The following is a 27619-nucleotide window of genomic DNA, read 5'->3' as shown; positions in this document are numbered from 1 at the left end:
ATTAACAATGTCCACACTTCATTTCTGATCAATTTGATGTTATTTTCATGGACAAAAAAAGTGCTTTTCTTTCAAAAACAAGAAAATGTCTAGGTGACCCCAAACTTTTGAACAGTAGTGTATATCAGATGAAATTGCTAACATACTGTATATCACAGTGCTCTCTCTCTCTCTCTCTCTCTCTCACACACACACACACACACACTAAAAAATGTGGAGTATGATATCAACTGAATAAATGTACCCCTGCTTGTTTGTACTCCACCATAAACAGCAGGACGGGATTAAGTATTGGAGTAAACACAGTATAGCCCCAGTTGTGGTTTATCTATACTGACTCATACACACTTTAGCCTCAGCACATAAATATCTACTGTATGTAATGGTCCTACAGGAAAAAAATGTAACCAAACTATAATCTTCCAATGGAGATATAGCATACTGTACTGTAAACAAGTACAGACAACTGAAAATATAGGACCATTATACAGCATATCCTTTGGATGCCATGGTGATGGCCGGACTGTTTTTGAGGAATTATCTCCCAAACATGTCAATCACGCTGTGGCGCTACCACCTAGCGTTATGATCATAGACAGTCTTATATTACATGGTATATACATCATTGGTTATTAGTGATGTGTTGGGAGAAGCAGCAAGTTGCCGGCGAGGCAACAATGAATAGAAAACAAAGGCAGGTCTTTGTGCCAGTGTCAAGGAGCCTGAGAGGCGACTAGAGGGGGCAAAGGACATAACACACAACTACTTTTACACACACACACACACACACACACACACACACACACACACACACAGCTACTTTCACAGAGAGCCCAATGAGGAGACCACATTCCAGTGGACCTCCTCGTCTCATTGGGAGAGTGGGCTGAGGAGAATGACATGATGTCAAATGTCATGCCGCCTTGCCGCTTCACATATTAACACACACAAAAGGAACCTGGGAGAGAGGGAAGGCCCCTGGACAAGATGCTGGTTAGTTAATAAAGAGACTGAGTAGAAAGAGAATATGCGCTGCTGGTGAATGAAGTCCTCTGTCTAAGGAAGACCTCAGATCAGCCTCCACTAAAACCCCAATGGGAGAAGCATTACACAACTGATTTACCGCCACACAGCAGACAAATACATTTTTATTAATACAATATAACACTTTAAATATGGTATATTTAAATTGTTGATATAGTTCATCAAGCAGGGTGGACATCAAGTCATTTTTCGACAACAAAATGGAAGATACTGTACCATGATATCAAATTAATAAAAAGTATGGTATGAAAGTGAGAGTGGCGCGTGGGTGAGACGTTAACACTTTCACACTGCAATAAACACTCCAAATGAGAAGAAATGCATATCCCACCTTACACATAACAGTGCATCCCACTGTGGAGGGGAAACATTTGTCGTAAATATGACGAGTCCCTCGATACTCTACACAGCAGTAATGAGGCTAGCCACAACCAACCACGCTCTCTCTCCGTGAGGCAAGTCCCATCTTCCAGAGCTGATGCCCAAGGTGAAAAAACGGAGAATATTCCATTTGTGTGTGACTGTGTGTGTGTGCCAAAGGAAATCTGTTATTTAGTGTTCAGACTGGGGAGGGTCTGTGTCTTTGGAAGAACACTTTTCCTCCATTTTCCAAAGAAACTTTCCGACGGTGGGGCCTGGCCGACGTGGCCTTTCAGCACGACTTATCTGGAGGGGGGGGGGTCCGCCTGAGACCCAGGCTGGGGAGAGACGGGCGGCGAGGGGAGAGACACCACCTGGAAGCCTTCAGCTAACTCACTCACATCCCTGCTCCTACTTAAGATGTGTGGAGGGAAGGAGGGGCAAGTTGACGTTTATTTTCATGAATCTTGCCCTGGAAACAGAACTGGGCGATTTCTGCTAGATGGGCTAGCTGCAAAGTAAAACTTGTCGATATCATAAAAATTCATGGGGGGGGGGGGGGGTTAAAACCAAAAAGCAATTTAAGGTTATGGTTAAGCATTAGGGTTAGCAGTGCGGTTAAGGTTAGGTTTAAAATCAGATGTTATGACTTTGTGCCTGTTCTAGCTAGTGACCACTCCACAGAGCTGACTTCATGTCAAGATTCATTACAATAAATGCAAGGGAGATGGGAGAGATGGAGGGAGTGAGGGAGGGAGGGTAATAGATTGCTAACAGCAGAGACAGAAAGCGACATGTCAGGTGTGGTGGTGATAATGAACATGTCATCAATAAAGACCTCAAAATGAGAGCATATCAATTGTCAACTCATACCCACCCAGAAAACATGTGGAGACAGAGATCAGGGCTTTTGGCTAAACCTGCAGTGAATACAGAACTCAAACGCACTTGCTTAGTCAGAAGAAGAGCCCCAAGTTCTGCCAACCTGCCTACAATGAGAGAGGCAAAAAACTGATACATGCCCTACTACTCTGTCCATCTTCCTCTAACACCAAGACAAGAGAGAGTTAAACTCTAGTTATATTTTTTCCTTTCTCTTTCTTCAATGAAACACTCCACATAACTGCCTTACTCTTACCCTCTCCAGCCTCCATTCAGTGGCCTGCCTGTGTTTTTCATAGAGCTGTGAAACACAATGGAAAATGCAGGATAACTCCAGCCGTTTCCCATTACGGTTCTGGCTGAATATTATCAGAGAGGAAGAGGCAAAGCAAGAGGTTTTACTCTCGCCAAAAAAATGTCAAGAATAAGCACAATGCATTTCTATGGGCTTATTTTGGAGATAAATTTGTCGCCTGCCTTGGGACAACAACTCCCATTACCAGGGCGAAGACATAAGAATCTCATATATATATATATATAGGACCATCACCTTTGTCTTGAGACGTCTTGAGATATGCAATTGAGACATCAAGACATCTTGAGATACTTTTGTTCTCATGAAGTCTTAATTCACATTTTGAAGACGTCTTGAGGCACTGCCTGTGAGAACAGACAGGGTGCTTAACTGATTAATTCGATTTTCAGACTGGACCTATAATAAAACAGGGGTCCCACAGTGCCTTCTGAAAATATTCAGGAAGTGAGTCCTTTTGACATCCCTTCCTGTTGAACGCGGAAGAGTTCGTTTTAATGTTTTTTTTTTTAGTTTGTTGAAAGTGTATTGGAAAGTTCTTGGTAGCTAGCTATCTCTTAGTTTGGATCCCGCGATGCAGTTGGCATCAGCAGCTGGGACAACTTGTCTCTTTCCAGTGACCCTGCCGACCAAGAATGGGTCTGATGAGCTATTTGGCTAGCTCGTGGGTTTTTTTTAACGCAGCCCGCAATGCGGTTAGCCATTGTGGCTGAGACCACGGATTGTCCAGGGTTTGTGGCTGTCTAGATCCCTGCTGTTTGTTGTTTTCAATCTTCCCTGTGACCTGCCCTGTCTGGAACTGTGAGGAGTAACAGCGTAACCTACGATGCTAGCTACCATGACAAAGACCAAAGCCGGCGGGAGTACCGTTGAGGACAGTGGAGTCGCTTTATTACATGTGAAGGATCTTTTAAACGAACAAAAAGAGGCCTACAAGCAGTTGTTACAACAACAAGAAAATAGCTTCCAAGTGTTTTGTCCAAATACTTGTGGATTCTACTAATAAAAGAATGCACGACCTGACCAGAGAGGTCCAGGACTTGAAGAACAGTTTGCAGTTCTCCCAGGGTCAGCTCGATGAGTTGAAACAGAAGAACGGCAAGATGACAGCAATCTGTAAGTCCTTGAGAGAGGACATCAATTCTGTGTGTGAATCAGTGATAACAATGACAGATAAATTAGACGACGGACAATCAAGGTGGAACAACATGTTTGTGGACAGAATTCCAGAATCTCTACATGAGACCTGGACAAAGACCTGGATGGAGTCTGAGGACAAAGTGAGGGAAATGATCTGAGAAATTGAAGATGGACCACATGAAGATTGCAGTGGAGCAATCAGGACTGGAAAACCCACCACCGGCCCATGTGATAGACCCAGGCCGATAGTGGTCAAGTTCCTGAGGTTCAGGGACACCCTAGCAGTTCTGGAAAGAGCCAAGAACTTGTGAGGAACGTATATCTATCCTGAAGCTGTGCGCCAGAAGAGGAAAGAACTGATCCCAGCCATGAAAGCTGCCAGAGCGCGTGGGGACATTGCTTACATCTGCTTTAACAGGCTCATTGTCCACCCTCCCTCCCAGAAGCCTGGAAGGGATGAGAGAGCCACGCCTATGGGTTCGTAGCTTCAACCCCACAGCACACACCAATTGATTACTGGACTGCTAAATGTATATTTTTTTCTCTTGCTTCATTTGCTCTTTTCAGTATTATGTCTGTCTCTGATAAGCTAACCAGGAAATGGCTGAAAATAGCCCATATTAATATATGTAGCCTTAGAAATAAGGTTAATAAAATCAATAACTTGCTAACATCAGATAACATTCATATATTAGCCATTTCTGAGACTCACTTAGATAATTAATTTGAAGATTCATTTGCTACTGCTGTAACATCTATAGAAGAGACATAAATGCTTATGGGTGAGGTGTTGCAGTATATATAAATATAAAGTGGGGAGAACAAGTATTTGATACACTGCCGATTTTGCAGGTTTTCCTACTTACAATGCATGTAGAGGTCTGTAATTTTTATCATAGGTACACTTCAACTGTGAGAGACGGAATCTAAAACAAAAATCCAGAAAATCACATTGTATGATTTTTAAGTAATTAATTTGTATTTTATTGCATGACATAAGTATTTGATACCGATTAATCGGACAATTTTTTAAAATGTATTTGTAATAATGACAATTACAACAATACTGAATGAACACTTATTTTAACTTAATATAATACATCAATAAAATCTATTTCGCCTCAAGTAAATAATGAAACGTGTTCAATTTGGTTTAAATAATGCAAAAACAAAGTGTTGGAGAAGAAAGTAAAAGTGCAATACGTTCCATGTAAAATATGTGCCATGTAAGAAAGCTAACGTTTCAGTTCCTTGCTCAGAACATGAGAACATATGAAAGCTGGTGGTTCCTTTTAACATGAGTCTTCAATATTCCCATGTAAGAAGTTTTAGGATGTAGTTATTATAGGAATTATAGGACTATTTCCCTCTATACCATTTGTATTTCATTAACCTTTGACTATTGGATCTTCTTATAGGCACTTTAGTATTGCCAGTGTAACAGTACAGCTTCCGTCCATCTCCTCGCTCCTCCCTGGGCTAGAACCAGCAACACAACGACAATTAGCGCGAGCTAACTAGCTAGCCATTTCACTTCGGTTACACGAGGCTCATCTCGGGAGTTGATAGGCTTGAAGTCATAAACAGCGCAATGCTTGACGCACAACGAAGAGCTGCTGGCAAAACACACTAAAGTGCTGTTTGAATGAATATTTACGCGCCTGCTTCTGCCTACCACCGCTCAGTCAGATACTTGCATGCTCAGTCAGATTGTATGCAATGCAGGACACGCTAGATAATATCTAGTAATATCATCAACCATGTGTAGTTAACTAGTGATTATGATTGATTGTTTTTTATAAGAAGTTTAATGCTAGCTTGCAACTTACCTTGGTTTACTGCATTCGCGTAACTCCTTGTGGAGTGCAACGAGAGAGAGGCAGGTCGTTATTGCGTTGGACTAGTTAAGGTTGGAAGATTGCATCCCCCAAACTGACAAGGTGAAAATCTGTCATTCTGCCCCTGAACAAGGAAGTTAACCCACTGTTCCTAGGCCGTCATTGAAAATGTGTTCTTATTAACTGACTTGCCTAGTTAAATAAAGATTAAATAAAGGTGTAAAAAAAAAAAAAAAAAAAAATCTAAAAAATAGGCGCCCAAAAATACTGATTTCCGATTGTTATGAAAAGTTGAAATCGGCCCTAATTAATCGGCCATTCCGATTAATCGGTCGACCTCTAATCTCAACTGCATCCTTTAAATTCAGGCTGTAACAACAAAATGTGTAAAAAGTCAAAGGGAGTGAATACTTTATGAAGGCACTGTTATCTGGTGTCAATGGTGTCAAACATTAAGCCCTCATGGACGATAGGGAGTTTTCCTTCATGTAAACTATTCATAATTAAAGTATAAGAAAATAGCAGGTTAGATGTGGTATTGTTGTTGCTTATGATTTTTTTTTATTTTAACAAAACAAAACATCCACATAGAAAAAACAACATCACACAAACATCAACTACATAACACCTGCCCAGAATCACATGCTCAAAACCGTATCTCCGGCGCTCACATCCCTCTCGGCCACATGACCTCAAACTGCACCATTTTGTTTCTCTCTGTCGCCCATGCACTTTCAACATTTAGATTATAAAGCATTTGACCTTTCCATTGTGTTAACGACGAGAAAAGTATCGTCCAAACTATCGGATACCTCACTGCACCCTCTTATGTCATGTCTTGAAATACAGTGCCTTTGGAAAGTATTCAAACCCCTAGACCTTTTCCACATTCTGTTACCTTATTTACACAAGTATTCAGACCTTTTGCTATGAGATTCTAAAATTGTATTTATTTTTACTTTATTTAACTAGGCAAGTCAGTTAAGAACAAATTCTTATTTTCAATGACGGCCTAGGAACAGTGGGTTATCTGCCTGTTCAGGGGCAGTACGACAGATTTGTACCTTGTCTTAAAGGCGTCTTCATTTTGTAAGACAGAGGTGTTGAACTCATTTTGGCCCAGGGGACACATTCAGTCTCCAACAAGGTCCAGGGGGCTACATAAAAAAACTTGTCAAGAAATTGTATTTTTATAGGTGCGTTATCATTTCTACACAGTTTCAGGACGTCTTCATTTATATAATAGAGGAAAACAGAGACAGAGAGAAAAGAGAAAGAGACCTAGACAAAGAGAGGGAGAGATAGAATATAGAAAGAGAGAGAAGAGAGAGAGACAGAGAACTAGAGACTGGAACAAGTGAGAAGAGCCCTCCGTGTGCGTGCTTTCAGGGAAGCTAGCTGACGTGAGGAAGTGTTGAGGAGATGTGTCAGTTATAGCACAGCTTTTCTATCTAGTGAGATCTTACTGGCACATGGAACCCAGCTCTCTGTGTTGCCAGATCGGACTCACTGATCAAGAGAGAAGAACCTCCATGAGTGCAGGCCAAGTTTCTAGGTAAGAGGCGTGCATGCGTGCATTTTCCTGTGTCTGAGTGATGCCTTTCTGACAATGAACACCCCTGAGAGGCCGTATTCAGTATGACCTATATAGTAGGTGGTGTCAGAGGAAAGCCCATAAAATTGTCAGAGACTCCAGTCACCCAAGTTATAGACTGTTTTCTCTACTACCGCACGGCAAACAGTACCGGAGCGCCAAGACTAGGACCAAAAGGCTCCTCAACATCATCTACCCCCAAGCCATTAGACTGCTGAACAATTCACCGTACAACTTACATTGACCCCCCTCCCCCTCCCCGTACACTGCTGCTCCTTGCGGTTTGTTTGTTACCTATGCATAGTCACTTCGCCCCCACCTACATGTACAGATTACCTCAGTTAGCCTGTACCCCTGCACACTGACTCGGTTCCGGTGCCCCTTGTATATAGCCTCATTATTGTTATTCTTATTGTGTTACTTTTTATTACTACTTTTTATTTTAGCCTACCTGGTAAATATTGCCTTCTTCTTGAACTGCACTTTTGGTTAAGGGCTTGTAAGTAAGCATTTCATGGTAAAGTCTACACTTGTTGTATTCATGTGGCAAATAAGGTTTGATTTTATTTGACTCAGCTGTCCCTGTTAGGCCCCCACCTACACTCAAGTCTCCAAAAATACATGGGGTGTACCACAGCTTACAGCTTCCTATACAGCCACTGCTGTTCATCATTAATCTCAATAATACATCTACACTTAGTTACAAAATGACTTTCTCAAGCCGAGAGAATGCCTGCGCCTCTCCCTCCTCCCTCCCTCATAGGCGTTGTTGTTGAGATAAAGGCCTCATCACGGGGGACGGCACAGGCCTGTGGGTAGAGACGCTCAGGCAACTACAGCTCCTGTTGCTATGTAAACATCCCCATCCCTATAGCACCACACAGTCATAAGTCCGTCCCAAATGGCATCCTATTCCTTACATAGGGCTCTGGTCGAGAGTAATGCACTATGGTCAAAAGCAGTGCACTAATGCATATAGGGAATAGGTTACTAATTGAGACGCAGCCATAGTCTCCGTACCGCTCTGGCTAGCTGCTCTGACTGTTAGCATGAATCACACTCCAACGTCTGGTTTAACGTCCTGGGAAGGAACTCTCTCTCTTTGGTGTGTGTGTGTGTGTGTGTGTGTGTGTGTGTGTGTGTGTGTGTGTGTGTGTGTGCGTGTGTGTGTGCGTGTGTGTGAGAGAGAGAGAGCATGAGGAGTGTGCCCATTTGGACTGACTCCCTCTCCTCCCACTCTCGTCCTCCATCCTCCCCTCTCAGATTACAGCAGTTGCACAATCCATTTTGGCAGTCCCCTCCTCATGCTGCAAGCCTTAACAGCAGCGTTGTGGATATAGATGGTGATTTACAGGCTAACCTTTTCTTCAACTATGGGGAAAAACAGCTTTCCTAGCACCCAGAGGTGTGTGTCTGACAGCCGAGCTGTAAATAAAATAAAAGAGTTAAGAAATGTGGTACACTGAGAACAAAGTTAAAGTTATAAGAGTATTTGAAACCATATTTATTTCACTTGGAGTCATGGAGTTAAAGTCCCACTCAAAAATAAAGTCCCACTCTATATTTGAACTTTTCCAGTGGAAAAACTATATTCCACGTATACATACAGTAAAGTACACACACTGAAGGTAAAACAAATCATTTTTGAGCAAAATAGTGTTTTTTAGACATTCAAGGTTTTGGCAATTCAAGGAGTTGGTCTGATGGTGCACTCTGATATCATCTGCCTCCCCCTTGCTTGCAGGAACAATAAAGGAGCAATTGAGAACAAACGAGTAAAGGCCTACCCCCCCCCGCCATGTAGCACCTATTGAGATGTGCCTTTTGTTAGGTAAATCTGGTGATCATTGAGGTTCTAGGGAGGGTGGAGTGGGTTTTTAAGTAATTGGTTGCTCAGGTCTGGGTGTCTCACTTGATTTGTCACGTTACCATTGTCTTTTATAGCTCTTAAAAGTAGACATAAAGTGAATCCTGAGCACCATCTATATGTGTCTGTCATCATTCCAATGTCCTAACATACAGTACCACCATGCCTTCCAATTGAGTCTAAATGATCCAGAAGATGAACAACAACATGACAACATTCAACCCAATCTGGCATTACAGACCCCTCTTCTCTCGGCCCTGTATCACTCATCAGAACGAGCCGCCTGTGAGATCATAACACATGACGGAACAGATCGAGGAGAAAAAGTGCCTTGGCACTCAACACGTGTTTCTGAGAGAGCCTTCAGCCCTGCGCTGTGCCTTTCATAATAACCACCATCCTGCCAGAGCTGTTTTTGGCAAGTGCATCAAATTAATATCTGGCATGACTTCCACTTTTTATTTTGCAGCGAAACCTGAGGTCGACACGATCCATCCATAATATATCCTTTGGAGAATAAAGAGTTTTGGCAAGGTGAAGAGAGGCACACAACAGGAACAAAAAGGTAGCAGGGTAACTGCACCAAAAAGAACAAACCGTCTCAGTGAAAAGAGAGCGAGAGAAAGACAGGGAAGCAAAGTGGGGCAGACAGACAAATGGGTAGAGAGAGATCAAGGTGCTTGGAGTAAAACTTCAGAGAGTTATGGCTTGTATCCTGGATTGCATTACAGTGAGAGAGATTCATCACAGACCAATTTAAACATTACGTAACTTAAAAGCACTCCTGACAAGTTTAAAGGGCAGATGTGACTCTTCAAGACAGAGACAGAGAGACAAACAGAAGAGATTGTCACAACTTCAACAGCACTTAGTTCAATAACTGAGACAATATAAGATCATGATCTTTCATCATTGGTAGGATATTCACACTTACAAGACTTCACAAATATTAGTCCTGTGTGAAATCCTAAACCTTGTGATGATAAAGATGTGATTGAAGACTAACTGTGCCGGTCCTTTATGAACTAGTGTGGTACAATTCTAGAGCTACGGATTATAAGGTTTTAGCTGCAAGAGAACGCTTCTGAGATAATTGGGTTAAAAGTCCCTAACCCTCACTGGTTTGAATGGCATCAGCAATTTATTTAAATATTGTATTCTTCTGAACTATTGACCATTTAGAGTACATTGGACATTGAACAGAACAAGGCTTTGTCAAAAACTCAATTTTAACAAAAATGCCAATAAAACCTTATAGTTCCAAGCTCTTGCACTGTTACTGTGTGTGTGTGTGTGTGTGTGTGTGTGTGTGTGTGTGTGTGTGTGTGTGTGTGTGCATGGTTGTGTTTGTGTGTGTCTGTACATCTGTGTGCGTGCGTACATCCGTGTTTATGCTGTGAGGTGTGAGGTGAATTGGGACATTGGGAAGGCTTCAACATAAGTGCCTCAAGAACACACACATTTACTTTACATAAGAACTATGCAAGAAATACCAGTGGTGTAAAATAACTAAGTACAAACACTTTGAAGTACTACTTAAAGGTAGACTAGAACTGTACGCCACATGCTTCGCAAACAACAAGTGTAGCAGATTTTCACAACAACTAAGAGCGTTGAAGTGCAAGGATAATCTTCTCAGCAGTCAACGTCATTTAGCGGAGTCTACATTTAAGTAGTTTAAGCTTGGGCGATATACCGTTTATACCATATATTTTAACGATATGTTATATATATATATATATATACATTTGAAGTCGGAAGTTTACATACACCTTAGCCAACTACATTTAAACTCAGTTTTTGACATTTTAACCTTGTAAAAATTCCCTGTCTTAGGTCAGTTAGGATCACCACTTTATTTTAAGAATGTGAAATGTCAGAATAATAGAAGAGAGAATGATTTATTTCAGCTTGTATTTCTTTCATCACATTCCCAGTGGGTAAGAGGTTTACATACACTCAATTAGTATTTGGTAGCATTGCCTTTAAATTGTTTAACTTGGGTCATTCATTTCAGGTAGCCTTCCACAAGCTTCCCACAATAAGTTGGGTGAATTTTGTCCCATTCCTCCTGACAGAGCTGGTGCAACTGAGTCAGGTTTGTAGGCCTCCTTGCTCGCACAGGTTTTTTCAGTTCTGCCCACACATTGTCTATAGGATTGAGGTCAGGCGTTTGTGATGGCCACTCCAATACCTTCAGTTTGTTGTCCTTAAGCCATTTTGCGAAACCTTAAGAAGTATGCTTGGGTCATTGACCATTTTGAAGACGCATTTGCGACCAAGCTTTAACTTCCTGACTGATGTTTTGAGATGTTGCTTCAATGTATCCACATAATTTTCCATCCTCATGATGGCATTTAATTTGTGAAGTCTACCAGTCCCTCATGCAGCAAAGCACCACCACAACATGATGCTGCCACCCCCGTGCTTCACGGTTGAGATGGTGTTTTTCGGCTTGCAAACCTCCCCCGTTTTCCTCCAAACAAAACGTCATTATGGCCAAAAAGTTATATTTTTGTTTCATCAGACCAGAGGACATTTCTCCAAAAAGCACGATCTTTGTCCCCATGTGCAGTTGCAAACAGTCGTCTGGCTTTTTCAATGGCGGCTTTGGAGCAGTGTCTTCTTCCTCGCTGAGTGGCCTTTCAGGTTATGTTTATATAGGACTCGTTTTACTGAGACTATAGATACTTTTGTACCTGTTTCCTCCAATGTCACAATGTCCTTTGCTGTTGTTCTGGGATTGTTTTGCACTTTTCTCACCAAAGTACGTTCATCTCTAGGAGACAGAATGCGTCTCCTTCCTGAACGGTATGACGGCTGCGTGGTCCCATGGTGTTTATACTTGCGTACTATTGTTTGTACAGATGAACGTGGTACCTTCAGGCATTTGGAAATTGTCTGATTTTCCCATGATGTCAAGCAAAGAGGCCCTGAGTTTGAAGGTAGGCCTTAAAATGTATGTATGTATGTATGTATGTATGTATGTATGTACAGTGGGGCAAAAAAGTATTCCACCATAATTTGCAATAAAAATCCTACAATGTGATTTTCTGGATTTTCTTTTCTCATTTTGTCTGTCATAGTTGAAATGTACCTATGATGACAATTACAGGCCTCTCATCTTTTTAAGTGGGTGAACTTGCACAATTGGTGGCTGACTAAATACTTCTTTGCCCCACTGTATGTATGTATGTATGTATGTATGTATGTATGTATGTATGTATGTATGTATGTATGTATGTATGTATGTATGTATGTATGTATGTATGTATGTATGTATGTATGTATGTAGTGGGGCAAAAAAGTATTTAGTCAGCCACCAATTGTGCAAGTTCTCCCTCTTAAAAAGATAAGAGAAGCCTGTAATTTTCATCATAGGTAATATTTACATGTTTCAAGGAGACCACCATAGTCCCTGTGCCCAAGGAAGCGAAGGTAACCTGCCTAAATGATTACCGTCCCGTAGCACTCACGTCGGTAGCCATGAAGTGCTTTGAAAGGCTGGTCATGGCTCACATCAACAGCATCTTCCCGGATCCCTAGACCACTCCAATTCGCATACTGCCCTAACAGAGCCACAGATGACGCAATCTCAATCGCACTCCACACTGAACTTTCCCACCTGGACAAAAGGAACACCTAAGCTAAGGACCCTGGGACTAAACACCTGTGCTACAGAGGGTAGTGCGTATGACCCAGTACATCACTGAAGCCAAGCTTCCTCCCATCCAGGACCTACACAATAGCCTGTGTCAGAGGAAAGCCCATAAAATTGTCAGAGACTCCAGTCACCCAACTCGTAGACTGTTTCCTCTGCTACCGCACGGCAAGCGGTTGCGGAGCACCATGTCTAGGACCAAAAGGCTCCCTAACACCTTCTACCCCAAGCCACAAATGGCCACCGGACTACTTACATTGACAACCCCCCCCCCCCCCATCCATTTGTTTTGTACACTGCTGCTACTCACTGTTTATTATCTATGTAGTCACCCTACCTACATGTACAAATGACCTCAACTAACCTGTACCCCCACACACTGACTCGGTACTCCCTGTAAATAGCCTCGTTATTGTTATTGTGTTACTTTTTATTATTTTTCACTTTCGTTTATTTGGTAAATATTTTCTTAACTCTGAACTGCACTGTTGGATAAGGGCTTGTAAGCATTTCACGGTAAGGTCTACTACACTTGTTGATTTCGGCGCATGTGACAAATACATTTTAACTTTAACTTTAGAATGGGAAGCACATAAGTAACACACATAGAACAGATCTACCACTTCTTAGACTTGCTTTCAATGAGAATGACAGATCTATAACTCACATTTCTATGTCAATTTTGTCAGGTCGCCCAAAAAGTTACATATGGCAGCTTTAAGGTATATTTACTTTTACTCAAGTATGAACATTTTGAACTTTTTCCACCACTATGAAATGCAACAATGCTGGCAGCCGAGTGCATGTGGAGGAATTTAGTGGAAAACATCATGCGTGAGCTCATTGTGTCAATGTGGGAGAGATAGTGTTTGCTACACTCAGAGCAGATACTGCCTGGACCGCTATTGTTCGCTATATTGTCAACATCAAGTCTCTGGAGAGAGTGGCTACTGCCTACAGAGAATAGGCTGTAGTCAAAGCTGATGTGTTAGTAAGTTCTTTCCTACGGTTGTTATCAAAATGTTCCACTTCAGGCACTCACAATACAAAACTATGTTTTCTGTTGTTAGATCACACATTACAGGCCGTATAGGGCATTCATCAATTCTTAATAAAAACAAGATAAATGCTTCACAAATCATTGACAAGCAATAGTCATTACATAAAAGGTCATTACTTTCATTCACTTATGAATGATTTCTGAAGAATCTACATAGGTCTTAGGAGGAGTTTATGAAGTTTGGTTAAAGTGGGACCCAATGTTGGACTCAACATCCAACACCCTTCCTACAAAGCTTCATCCTATTTGTTTGCTTGTTGTTGTTTTTCTCTTCTCTCGCGGTGGTCTGCCTTGCCAAATGGCTATAAATCACTGTGCTTTTGGCTTCGTCTGAAGGCAAATAAATGTGGAGGCATCATGGAGGAATTCTGGACGTGCTATAAGATTGAAGCTGTCAGAACATTCTAAATGCAAATCTCCCTGTCCCAGTCCTGCCTCCTCACCCCTGGCTCAGCCCAGTCTCATCCCAGCCTCAGGCCTGCCTCCTCAACCATGCCTCAGCCCTGCTTCCTCAGTCCTGTTTCAACCCTGGCTGAGCCCTGCCTCCTCAGTGCTGTTTCAACCCTGGCTGAGCCCTGCCTCCTCAGTCCTGTTTCAACCCTGGCTGAGCCCTGCCTCCTCAGTGCTGTTTCAACCCTGGCTGAGCCCTGCCTCCTCAGTGCTGTTTCAACCCTGGCTGAGCCCTGCCTCCTCAGTGCTGTTTCAACCCTGGCTGAGCCCTGCCTCCTCAGTCCTGTTTCAACCCTGGCTGAGCCCCGCCTCCTCAGTCCTGTTTCAACCCTGGCTGAGCCCCGCCTCCTCAGTGCTGTTTCAACCCTGGCTGAGCCCCGCCTCCTCAGTGCTGTTTCAACCCTGGCTGTTTCAACCCCCAAGTGTGTACCGATTTGTGATTGTCTGACAAAAACAGGCAACACTAGGCTCGTCCTGACGAGGCCTGGAGTGCAAAGTGTGCTTCCAGTTCCTACGAGTGATTCCACTGTTTGGCTGCCTTCCACAGTGAAGCCTCAATTGAATAAAGCATGCACGTGTACTCCCTCAAACAGAAAAATATCTCTCTCTAAACATACCGTTTCCATTTCAATGATTGCTACAGCATTACCAAAAGCCTTTATTCTTATCTTTCTGAGAAAACTTGTAATAAAAAGTATAGCCTGTAATATATCATTCAAATCCCTGTGTCTACAGATATGCAGCCAAACATAACTTACCTGCAAATGCTGAGCAGCAGAATGCCAAAAGCAACAGGGGTAGAATGGGTCTGTCTGCCATCAGAGTATTGTAGTCGTACTGTTGTAGTACTGGCCTACAGCTTCTCCAGAAGAGGACAGGATGTGGTCACTGGCCGGCCTTCCCTTCCTCCTGGTTCCTCACAAGGACAACTCTTCTTTCACCTCACAGTCCGTCAGTAGAGAGAAACCTCACAGAAGCACCAGCTGCAAAGTGAATGAGATGAAGTAGAGAGAGAGTTAGACAGAGAAATGTGGTGCATAACCGTTCAGCATGGCCAGAGCAGAGTCAGAGAGAGTGTGTGTCTCAAATGGCATGCTATTCCCTGCATCGTGCACTACTTTTGACCATACCCCTATTGGCCCAGATCAAAAGTAAAGCACTATATAGGGTGCCATTTGGGACGTAGAGGTGGTAAGTAACAGAAGGGGCATTAGGATCTAGTTCCCTGTTGGACTGATTAGAAGAGACGTGAGAGAGGGGAGAAAAAGGGAAGACAGCGGCCCGGAGACCAGGAGGATTAATCTCATAGGGATAATTAGATGTCATGTGAGTTCTTAAGGTCCCTGTTTTTGGTACCCATACCGGCCACCCACCTACCCCACCATAGCCCATGCCCGGTCAGTCAAAGAGGGGTGTCTGAGGTTCGAGGAATTGCTGGGTGGCTGGTGGGTGTTTGAAAACCCTGTTTTCTGAACATGGTCTGGGGTGATTTCACACAGTTTAATTGAGATCGTTGGGAAAGACTGGATCCTCCACCGGGGTCTTGGCTAAACTGCTTAGCGGTGGTGGGGTTGACCGTGCTGCTAATCAGCATGACCATGGCTGAACTGTTGAACTTGACAGGGCTAACTAAGCTCACATACTGCTAGCCCACCCTCTCTAATAGTGCTAAGGACCATAACATCCTTATGGTCTCAATTCATTCAATTGCTATTGTTCCTCATATTAACACAATAACAATATAAATGCTCTCAAATTAATGAATGGATAATCAAACGGATCATATGTCCCGATAAAACAGAATAATATTAATAAAAAAACGTGTCTTTTTACCATTATATTTAATTAAATGCGTCTGTATTGTAGTTCTAAACCACAGGTTCTCAACATTTTGCAACTCAAAGCTTTGATATGTCAAAACCGGTAACAACAATGCAACAACTATGTGTCATCCACATGAAATCAGTCTTGAAAAAAAAAAAACCTTGTCAGTCATTTTCAGAAACACAAAGGCATTGGAATTAGACTGGTGGTCCAGTCTGTCTGTGTCTTAGCCAAATGCTCTCGGTGTCCATTTGTTGGCATGCCAAAGATACAGCATGTATGGCTCGACAACTATAGAAAAGTTGGCTACAGCATATAAGGTAGGGGACCAGCTAGATCAAAAATATGCTTTGAATGTAATTTATCCTGGATATTTTTCAACATGGTGACAGGCCTTGTTATTATTCAGTTATATTCGGGTGAAACTGTTTGTTCGTTTTTTTCTTCTTCAAACAGACTATGAGCAGATTGAACTTTTTCTCTTTAAAAAGTAAGATGTTGAAATATTTAGTAAAATAATAAGTGAACAATAAGCCAGTTTCACTATCACAACATCAGTCAAAAAAGGGAAAAACCTTTTTTATAGCTCATTGACTTGTTAGGATTACCTTACAAAAGCAGTGGATTCTCTGAACAATAGAGCAATAATGCAGCACACACAGGAATGCAACACTGCAGTAAAGCCCTTCAGATTAGGACCCCAGTGCAGAGTCCTGGCGGGCCAGTCCCATTGGTTTCCTCGCTCTGTCGAGCCAACACAGACTTAATGAATGCATTGTGCACTGTATTTCTCTACTCTGTATGTACTGTCTGCCTTATCACGTGATGATCTGACGTGTCAACGTCAGAATCGTATTTAAATGTTCATGTTTGTTCCCCTTAGATTAAGCTGCCAACCCACCATAAAGCAACATGAGTTCAGAATCTACCCTATGAGAAATGTAATAGTTGGGCCAGTGGCCAGCAGCGCTCATGGACCATGGCGGCCGTCGGTTGTTAACAAGTCTGGTGAAAGAAGAGATGCTGGTCATCCGATGTGACCGCCTGGCCAGTGATGAGATCTGAGTGAGAGAGATGTGGTCATGTCACAGATCTCTTTCTCTTTCCGACTTCACACACCTCTTCACCTTCCCGCAGCAGAGTGCATGGGAGGAGAGCTGGACGGACGGACGGATGGAAGCCTAAGGAGGGCTACGGTGCACCGCTGTGCTCCACAGTGCAAACAGCGGCTGGAACAAAGGGCCTTTCAGACCCTGGCGGCTGCGTGGGCTGGGAAGTCATTTTGGAGGATCACGGCAAATATTACACTTCCAGCTCGCTGGGCGGGGCTAGTGCCTTCTTTTGACTTGTGGGCCCCTTTCCCAACGCCCCTCTTCCCCCTTCATGTGGAGGTAAACTGTGTCCCTCCATTCTCCTCTCTAGGACAAAGACCATATCAAAGGGAAAGTAGATGACAAGATATTATTCACACAGCGTTGAGGCCAGGGCTGAACTGTTTTGTGACACCAGAGCACAGAGTGGCCTAGGGCAAGAAGAGCGAAACAAGAGAATGTGCTGAGAAAGATAAACGGACTGAAGGGTTTTGCTTGCTCCCAGAGATCAGATTGAGGGTTGTGACAGTTGGTTCAGCAGCACTTTCATTATGCCTAATTGTTGCCAGAGGGGAAAAAAACACTGGCCAAGCCTATCGTGAAAGAGTCAAGTCAACCATTCTATTGGTTGATTGCATGGGTCTGGACTCTGGATTCAAACCGACACGAGAAATTGACAGACTTTTTGTTGCCTTAACGGTAGGATCACCTCATGTGACTCCTCTTTAAACTCCAGCCGTCCGTCCAAGCAGAGCAACCATTTCACTCCAAGCTGCTCTGGAAAACATATTAGAAACACTGCAGAACCCAGACTGAACATAATAAGTAGCTATGAAGTACCATACACTCTTGCAGCGTCAGAGGGAGCATAAATGCCACAAGGTTTCCGAAACAGGCAGAGTTGTTACTGAGATGAACAAACGAACGAACGTACTACTATGGCCGGATGTAGCAACCGTCTAGGAGTAGGAGTGCTGACCTAGGATCAGTCAAGCCTGTCCATGTAATCGTATTAACTGTGATCTAAAAGGCCAAACTGATCCTAGATCAGCACTTCTACTCTGAGACGCTTGAAACATATGGCCCTTGGTCACATCTAGGCCTAATGCAAAAATGATACTAAAACAGTTCTATGAGTTTTAGGCATCCCTAGTAGGCGGACTATGAATCAACGGAGTAATAGGGCTGTTAATGTAAGTCCCTCCTATCTAACAAAGGAGGGAAAAGGCTGTGTAATGAAGGATGTCCATTGCCGGTCCCAAACCACCCAGAGACCAGTTACTTGCACGCTCGGCCACTCTAGTGCCGGATCAAGCAGAAATCACCTATTAAATCCGGCTAATGTGTCAGAATGAGCATCCCCAACCACCTAATCTCAGTTCATTAGTCCATCTGGACATTAGTCCATCTGGATAACGACCCCTCCAGAAAACGAACTACGTTTCTGCACTAGAAAACGGAGAAGTTTCATAACCTAAAATGACACATTTGTCTGCTGTCACTTTACGACTTCACTGATTGAAGTAGGCTGGCTGGTTCCTCAGACTAAACAAAGTTCCGTTTCTCAATTGCGTAAGACACCGATGATGCAGACTAGAGTAACTCCACTTGTTTATAATAGAAAATGTGGTTGTTCAGAAGAGACCAATCTTCCCTCCCCACATCCCCTCTTGTGGAAGTGCAAAGCCAAGTGTCAATGCAAGGATACACGAGGGACGCAAGTCTTGATGCATGTGTGAGTGTGTGTGTGTCTGTGTGAGAGACTGTGTGTGTGCGTGAGTGTGTGTGTGTGAGTGTGTGTGTGCGTGACCGGGACTGACCAGCTGCACACTCTCCCCATCCATCTGTGTACTATTTACTATGCCTATGACCCCTGAGTGAGTGAACCCACATGCAACACACATACACACACACACACACATACAGCCAGATCTTCCGCTCATACACTAGTGAAGGGGAAGGGGGGGGGGGGGGTCGATAGTTACATATCGGGATATTATTTTTGACAACATATTGTATCATTTTGACAATATCGCAATATTATTTTTGTGCTAGTTGGCTGTACCGGCACCAAAACTCCAGTATTCTTCCTTCATAGCCTGTTCTTCGTCTTACATGTATTTTTTTAAATAGGGAGACAATTTGTTTTCAGCTATTTTATTCCATGACTGATCGTAACTCGTTTTCTCAAGGCTCTCTCTTATCCCTCCGCAGAAGGCATATAGTGAGCAATATGTTTGGAACATCGAATCGCAATAAAATCATAGTATCGAATCGCAATACATATGGAATCGCAATATATATTGATTCGGCACCTAAGTATCATGATAATATAATATTTTCCATGGCAATTCCCGGCCTTTGACAGTATTTGTGATCTATAAGAGTGAGTCACAACTAAGTACATACACACAAGCACCAACAAGCACATATTCAAGGAATTTTCCCTGGCTCTACTTTTCTCTCTCTCTGAGTCAGTTCAGTTATTCACTGATATAGAGACTGAGGGCATGCTTTGTTATCAGGCACGGCCTCACCTTGTGTGTTTTCATCACCTCACCTAAGGCATGAGTCACAGGTCTCTCACCCGTCTTCATACTTCTGACACCATGGAATAGGTACAAGCCCTAACCTCAGCTATCAAACATAGCTATTAAACACAGGTAAAAGCTAAGCTATCAAAAATCTAGCATTCAAAACATTGGCGCAAAGCTATAGTTGCTATCAAACATACGTATGTCTCATTACACAGTACAATGGGCTTAGCTTCACCTGATTAACACAGTCTATCATGCCCCAGACTCTACCTACCATGCCCTTCAGAGCTGCACAATGATAATCCTCCTCGGAACTCCCTAAAGCAAGTCTTTAGAAAGCAATTACATCAGCTTTCTGACACAGAGCTCAATTTGAAATCAAAAGCTTTTTTTTTAGCTCATGTTTTATAACGACATTAATCACGACGTTTCCCATATCAGATGCACTATATCTCGGATATTATTTCATCATGACAAGGGAAACAGTTACTGTATGTCCACTTTCATCAAGAGTCAATAACATTATGATGCATAAACGGGTTTCTGAAAACGGCTCCTAAAATGACAAAATCACCATTAGTTCGTGAGAAGTCAAACCAAAGGAAGATACTGTACATACATACTGCAAACGTGCCAATCGCTACTGTAAATGCATTCACATCCTATCGGAAGTAAGTTTGTATCATGCATTGCTTTGACATCAGTGACGTCACACTGGAACACAACTTGTTGAAGGCAGGGATACACAGCAAAATAACACAGAAGATTGATGTTCAGCACGAAGATGCTATATGTTTATGGCAGGTCAGTAGTGTAACTTTGAACTTAATTCCCAACATTGATCCTCTGACCTTGTTGTCTCAAAGGTTGCACAAATAAATACCTAGTCTAATACGAATGTAACCTAATATCATAAAGCCTGCATTACTATGTTTGTTTTAGTTATAGACAGTTATTAACCATTAATTGCATATTTGAAGCAACAATGGTGACATCAATTGAGAGGGGATAGGTAGCTGTAGGTGTGTGGAAAGACCATGCAACTGCCATGTGTATTTGGTTTTGAGAGCATGTTTCAATATACTCAAAATGTTATGTTTGCAAATAACTGTTGGGACAGTTGTTTAGCCATGACAGCATGGGAAGTCATACAAGTAGATAAGAAAAACACCCATAATGCTGAATTTCATGTGTACTCATCGGAATAACATTTTGCGCAGCACTTTGCCGTGTTATCAAATAAACAATCAAAACAAAAGCCAAATCACTTTTTGGTTTGCGAATGTGTAACAGTCGACAACAAATTTCACTTGCAAAAATACTGTCCATCAAACAACATCAGACATAAAACGTTCCGTATTTTGTATCCAGTGAGGGGCTGTGAGCCGCGGACATACTAATTATTTGCTTCAGAGTCAGAGTTGTGTACATTATACAAATGATTTTCATAAAACAATGTACTATGTAGGCTCAACGTAATGCTTTATTTTTCTTGCTATACGCTAGCATAACAGGTTGGAAAACGTGTAAAACTTCTGACGTAGCCTACCATGCAGAATCTCCAGAAATGTCAAAGTAAACTTTGTTGGAAGTTGTAGCTTGCCTTGCAGCGGTTCGAATGGATGCGAAATGTATCCTTTCCTTTCCTTTGAAAATCATTAAAACACAACCGCGTCCTTGGAAAACAACGTCAGTTGTCAGGTTACATAATTTTCCAAGTTTATGGATAGTGAGTCCACTACTATCGCTTAAAAGTTTGAAATAGGCTACCTACCCCCTTTTCACTAAGAACTTCATTTTGGGGGTGGGTCTTGTGATAGGAGGAGGGTACAAGGTAGACTAGCTACATCAATCAAGAGATTAATGCTGTCATTGGAAACGAAGAGACAGTTGCGGCCCTGCTGTCATTCAAGTGCAAGTATAATTATTGGTAGAAAAACAGATTGCACATTAAGGCATTAGACACACACACTATAGGCTAATAGAACTATCTAATTCATAACATATTATTATGGGGATTTAAAATGAAGTTATGGGGATGTCAGGGGAAGTTAAAATATGACATTAATTATTCATATTAAAGGCCAATGTTTGTACTCTTCCAGCAGCATTTTCCAATGTTGTTGATTTTTTAGTTGGGAAAACCATGACCAACCAAATGGCGTTTTATTGATGCCAAGTCTAACACGAGGGAAGGCTGGTTCGTGCACACAGACATTAAGGTGTGAACCCAAATTATTCGATTGCACTTTACGATGCAGACTTGTATCCTCTAAATCGTGAAAGGAAAACAATATGTGCATGCCTGTAGGCTTCACCTGCACAAGCACAAAATGTTTCAACGCATGCACAAATTAAAAATTATACACATTCCGGACACGCGAATTGCTAACTCTGCGTGCGCACAAAACATATTTGAGCACATGCACGAAACTGTTTCTCCTTGCGCTCAACTACTTGTCTACACACCCCGTTCAGCCAATCAGGGAACAATTGTATTGCCAAAAAAACATTGGCCCGAGTAGTGGAGCCCTGGTCAAGGGAAAGCATCAGACGGGCATCAGAAATCTAAAACTGTCTAAAGATATGCCAGAAGTATTCTCTCTCTCTACCATCAAGGTCTTGTTCCTTGGTTTTCTCTATTCATGCCATTGACATAACCTAACAACGGCTACATGTGTATTACATTACTGTTTTGTTAGCGTCGAATGGTCAAGAAAATAGGAAAACAATTGAATATGTAGAAAAAATACAAATGTAGATTTCTGCAAGGGGGCTATATTTAAATATTAAAAAAAGTTGAATAGTAAAATGTTCCATATGCTCTCCGCCTCCCAGAGTTATCATCTGGCATGTCTATGTAACTATCTTGTTCGCTCTGCGTGCTTAGTAACGTTTCGATCAGTGACGTCACTCGGTCTGAGACCTCAATGTAGTTGTTTGCCATGCACTGCAAAGGCTGCAGGTTTTGTGGAGTGGTGATCCTGGTTGAAGCCCAAATTGGGGCGAGGAGAGGGACGGAAGGAAGCAAGTCTGCATGTTTATTTTTGGTTTTATTATCCTCATGGGGACCAAAAGTCCTCACAATGATAGTAAAACAGGGCACATTTTGATAAGTGGGGACATTTTGCAGGGCCCCACAAGGCAAAACACTATTTTAGGTTTAGGGGTTAGGTTTAGGGTTCAATTTAGGGTTAGGGGCTAGTTTTAAAGAAAATAGTATTTTGAATGGGAATCATTTGTTTGCTCCCCACAAGGATAGTCAAACAAACATGTGTGTCTGTGTTAGAGAGGATATTGACACTATTTCCTGCATATATGTACCTACCTCGACATCTCTGAATAAACAGACATCACAGCAAAGCAAAACATCATCTCTCCACAGAGGTAAATGCTATACGGAAGGGTACAACACAAATTTCAGAGTGGATTTGCCACTAATTAGCCGGCACCTGTGACGGGAGGGGAGGAAACTTTGATATGGAACACCTTGATACCTTCACGGCAACACTGATGTGCCGCTTCTGAGAGTTGACAAGCTAACGCTCAAAGGGCTAAAATGATTTTACATCTCATACATATGTATGATGAAGGTGAAAGGCCTGCATGTATTTTATGTTTATTTGTGTTCAATGTTTGGGTTTAGGGTAGGCTGACATCTCAGACAGGGAGAAAAAAATGAATAAGAAAATAAAAATAACATGATTTCTGTGAAGTAAAAGTAGTACTATAGCTAGTATAGTATGCTATCCTATAGTAGCCTACTTATCAGGTCAGTGAAAAGAAAACAAAGTAACTTTGAGAATTGGCTAAAAATAGGAAAGGAACTTTGTATGAAAAATGAATTCTTCACATTTTAATATAAACCCGAAGAGTAAGGGAAAAAATACATTTGGCTTCGATTTTGACAAAACCGTTGCAGTTGCAAGGTCAAACCACACTCTATTTTATTGTGAGCCAGCCAAGGGATGTGCCTTTGGCATATTTGGCTCTACTCTGTTAAGTAGTTGTTCATTTACTAAGCACAGTTTGTCACAGGAACCATTTCTCACATATGAGCAATGATCTCTGTGGAATGTGGTGTATAACATCTGACCTCTGTCTCACGAAGAGTGATAATGCTTTTTACCTGAGGTATGAGTGAGAAAACATGCAAAGGCATCAAAAGATGCCTATTGAACAATAGCTCATAGTTTGAATAGAGTGAAAAAAATCAAGGACTAGCAAACAGAATGGCACAGCCTGTTCATCTGGTGCAGAGAAAAAAAATCGCAATATAACCTATTTTGGGGAATTAGTTGGTCCGAGCATGTCAGAATTTTTTTATAAACATAATTACTGCCCTCCTGTGGCTGTTTGCAAATACCACTCCTCCCGATTCCTATGAAGATGCAGGTCAACAAATGTTTACTCTTCCTCACCCTTCTATTGTCCGCACTGTATTGTCAGACAAATGCTAATATATTTGTGGTTCACCATGGCACTATTTGGAAGTTTGAAGTATTGTCTGTGTTTAAAATAGACACTTACAAAGCAACTCTGCCAAATTAACATTAATTATATTTCTATTTCCTATGGCTGAATTTACACAGGCAGCCCAATTCTGATATTTTTTCCACTAATTGGTCTTTTGACCAATCACATCAGATCTTTTCACATCAGATCTTTTTCAGAGCTGATCTGATTGGTCAAAAGTGAAAAAAAATTGGGCTGCCTAAGAAACACCATCTGCAATGTTGAGCGCAGTTCAAAATCAAATGCAATTTTATTGGTCACATACATGTGTTTAGCAGATGTTATTGCGGGTGTAGCTAAATGCTTGTGTTTCCTGCTCGGACAGTGCAGTAATATATAACAAGTAATATCTAACAATTTCACAACATATACCCAATACACACACATCTAAGTGAAGTAATTAAGAACATATAAATACATGAACGAGCAATGTCAGAGCGGCATAGACTAAGATACAGTGAATATAATACAGTATATACATATGAAATGAGTAATAGAAAATATGTCAATATTATTAAAGTGACTAGTGTTCCATTTATTAAAGTGGCCAGTGATTTCAGGTCTATGTATATAGGCAGCAGACTCTAGTGTGCTAGTGATGGCTATTTAACAGTCGAATGGCCTTGGATGATAGCGGGGTGAACAGGCAGTGGTTCGGGGAGTGGTTGTCCTTGATATTTTTGGCCTTCCTGTGACATCGAGTGCTGTAGGTGTACTGGAGAGCCCTGTGGTTGCGGGTGGTGCAGTTTCCGTACCAGGCGGTGATACAGCCCGACCAGGATGCTCTCAATTGTGCATCTATAAAAGTTTGTGAGGGTTTTAGGTGCCAAGACAAATTTCTTCAGCCTCCTGAGGTTGAAGAGGAGCTGTTGCACCTTCTTCACCACACTGTCTGTGTGGTTGGACCATTTCAGTTTGTCAGTGATGTGTACACAGAAGGACTTAAAGCTTTCTACCTTCTCCACTGCGGTCCCATCGGTGTGGATAGGGGGGTGCTCCCTCTGCTGTTTACTCAAGTCCATGATCATCTGTTTTGTTGACATTGAGTGAGAGGTTATTTTCCTGGCACCACACTCCCAGAGCTCTCACCTCCTCCCTGTAGGCTGTCTCGTCATTGTTGGTAATCAAGCCTACTACTGTTGTGTCATCTGCAAACTTGATGATTGAGTTGGAGGTGTGCATGGTTTTGCCTGTTTGATTGCCTTACGGAGGGAATAACTACACTGTCTGTTTTCTTCCATATTCCCAGTCACCTTGCCATGGTTAAATGCGGTGGTTTGCGCTTTCAGTTCTGCGTGAATGCTGCCATCGATCCATGGTTTCTGGTTAGGGTAGGTTTTAATAGTCACAGTGGGTACAACATCTCGTATACACTTCGTGATAAACTCAGTCACAATATGAGTATATTCATCAATATTATTCTCGTAAGCTACCCGGATCATATCCCAGTACGCATCCACATAGAACTTGCTTTCCAGAATGTCACTACCGTTCTAAAGTTTGGGGTCACTTAGAAATGTCCTTGTTTTTTAAAGAAAAGCTCATTTTTGGGCCATTAAAATAACATCAAATTAATCAGAAATACAGTGTAGACATTGTTAATGTTGTAAATTACTAATATAGCTGGAAATGGCTGATTTTTTATGGAATATCTACAAAAGCGTACAGAGGCCCATTATCAGCAACCATCACTCCTGTGTTCCAATGGCACATTGTGTTAGCTAATTCAAGTGTGTCATTTTAAAAGGCTAATTGATCATTAGAAAACCCTTTTGCAATTATGTTAGTACAGCTGAAATCTTTTGTGCTGATTAAAGTAGCAATAAAACTAACATTCTTTAGAGTAGTTGAGTATCTGGAGCATCAGCATTTGTGGGTTCGATTATAGGCTCAAAACGTCCAGAAACAAAGCACTTTCATCTGAAACTCGTCAGTCTATTCTTGTTGGGATTTTGGAAGGCTATTCCATGTGAAAAATTGCAAAGAAACTGAAGAACTTGTACAACGCTGTGTACTACTCCCTTCATAGAAAAGCGCAAACTGTCTCTAACCAGAATAGAAAGAGGAGTGGGAGGCCGTGTTGCACAACTGGACAAGTACATTAGAGTGTCTAGTTTTAGAAACAGACGCCTCACAAGTCCTCAACTGGCAGCTTCATTAAATAGTACGTTCAAAGCAATTCTGTGCTTCCAACTTTGTGGCAATAGTTTGGGGAAGGCCCTTTCCAGCCTCAACGTCAACAGTGAAGAGGTGACTCCGGGATGCTGGCTTTCTAGGCAGCGTTGCAAAGAAAAAGCCATATCTCAGACTGGCCAATAAAAAGAAAAGATTAAGATGGGCAAAAGAACACAGACAAAAGGACAGAGGACCTCTGCCTCGAAGGCCAGCATCCCAGAGTCACCTCTTCACTGTTGACATTGAGACTGGTGTTTGCGGGTACAGTTTAATGAAGCTGCCAGTTGAGGACTTGTGAGGCGTCTGTTTCTCAATCTTGACACTCTAATGTACTTGTCATCTTGCACCGGGGCCTCCCATTCATTATATTGTGGTTAGCGCCAGTTTGCGCTGTTACACAGCATTGTATGAGATCTTCAGTTTATTGGCAATTTCTCGCATGGAATAGCCTTACTTTCTCAGCACAAGAATAGACTGACGAGTTTCAGAACAAAGTTGTGTGTCTGGCCATTTTGAGCCTATAATCGAACCCACAAATGCTGATGCTCCAGATACTCAACTAGTCTAAAGAAGGCCAGTTTTATTGCTTCTTTAATGAGCACAAGTTTTCAGCTGTGCTAACATAATTGCAAAAGGGTTTTCTAATGATCAATTAGCCTTTTACAATGATAAACTTGGATTAGCTAACAACGTGCCACTGGAACACAGGAGTGATGGTTGTACACATATGTAGATATTCCATTAAAAAAACAGCAGTTTCCAGCTACAATAGTAATTTACAACATTAACAATGTCTACAATGCATTTCTGTTCAATTTGATGATGAGTTAATGGACAAAAAATGTGCTATTCTTTCAAAAACAAGGACGTTTCTAAGTGGCCCCAAACTTTAGAACGGTAGTGTATGTAGGTAAATACACTGCTCAAAAATATAAAGGGAACACTTAAACAACACAATGTAACTCCAAGTCATTCACACTTCTGTGAAATCAAACTGTCCACTTAGGAAGCAACACTGATTGACATTACATTTCACATGCTGTTGTGCAAATGGAATAGACAACAGGTGGAAATTATAGGCAATTAGCAAGACACACTCAATAAAGGAGTGGTTCTGCAGGTGGTGACCACAGACCACTTCTCAGTTCCTATGCTTCCTGGCTGATGTTCTGGTCACTTTTAAATGCTGGCGGTGCTTTCACTCTAGTGGTAGCATGACACGGAGTCTACAACCCACACAAGTGGCTCAGGTAGTGCAGCTCATCCAG

The 27619-nt window shown here is 42.0% G+C and overlaps 1 protein-coding gene across 2 annotated transcripts in view; it reads right to left on the bottom strand.

Moving 5' to 3' along the window:
* Positions 1-21457, bottom strand: part of LOC135556267 (transforming growth factor beta receptor type 3-like) — a 148213-nt gene extending 126756 nt beyond the window's left edge. For both annotated transcript variants that reach the window (XM_064989329.1, XM_064989328.1), the window contains exons 1-2: positions 21211-21457; positions 14968-15192 (exon numbers count right to left, since the gene is read on the bottom strand). In XM_064989329.1, coding sequence (XP_064845401.1) covers positions 14968-15028 — 61 coding nt within the window. In that variant the 5' untranslated portion in view covers positions 15029-15192; positions 21211-21457. The remainder of the gene's footprint in view (positions 1-14967; positions 15193-21210) is intronic.
* Between the last annotated feature and the right edge of the window lie 6162 nt (positions 21458-27619).

Source organism: Oncorhynchus masou, chromosome 15 (assembly GCF_036934945.1).
Source record: "Oncorhynchus masou masou isolate Uvic2021 chromosome 15, UVic_Omas_1.1, whole genome shotgun sequence".
Classification (NCBI taxonomy): domain Eukaryota; kingdom Metazoa; phylum Chordata; class Actinopteri; order Salmoniformes; family Salmonidae; genus Oncorhynchus; species Oncorhynchus masou.
This window is presented reverse-complemented; position numbering and strand designations above follow the sequence as displayed.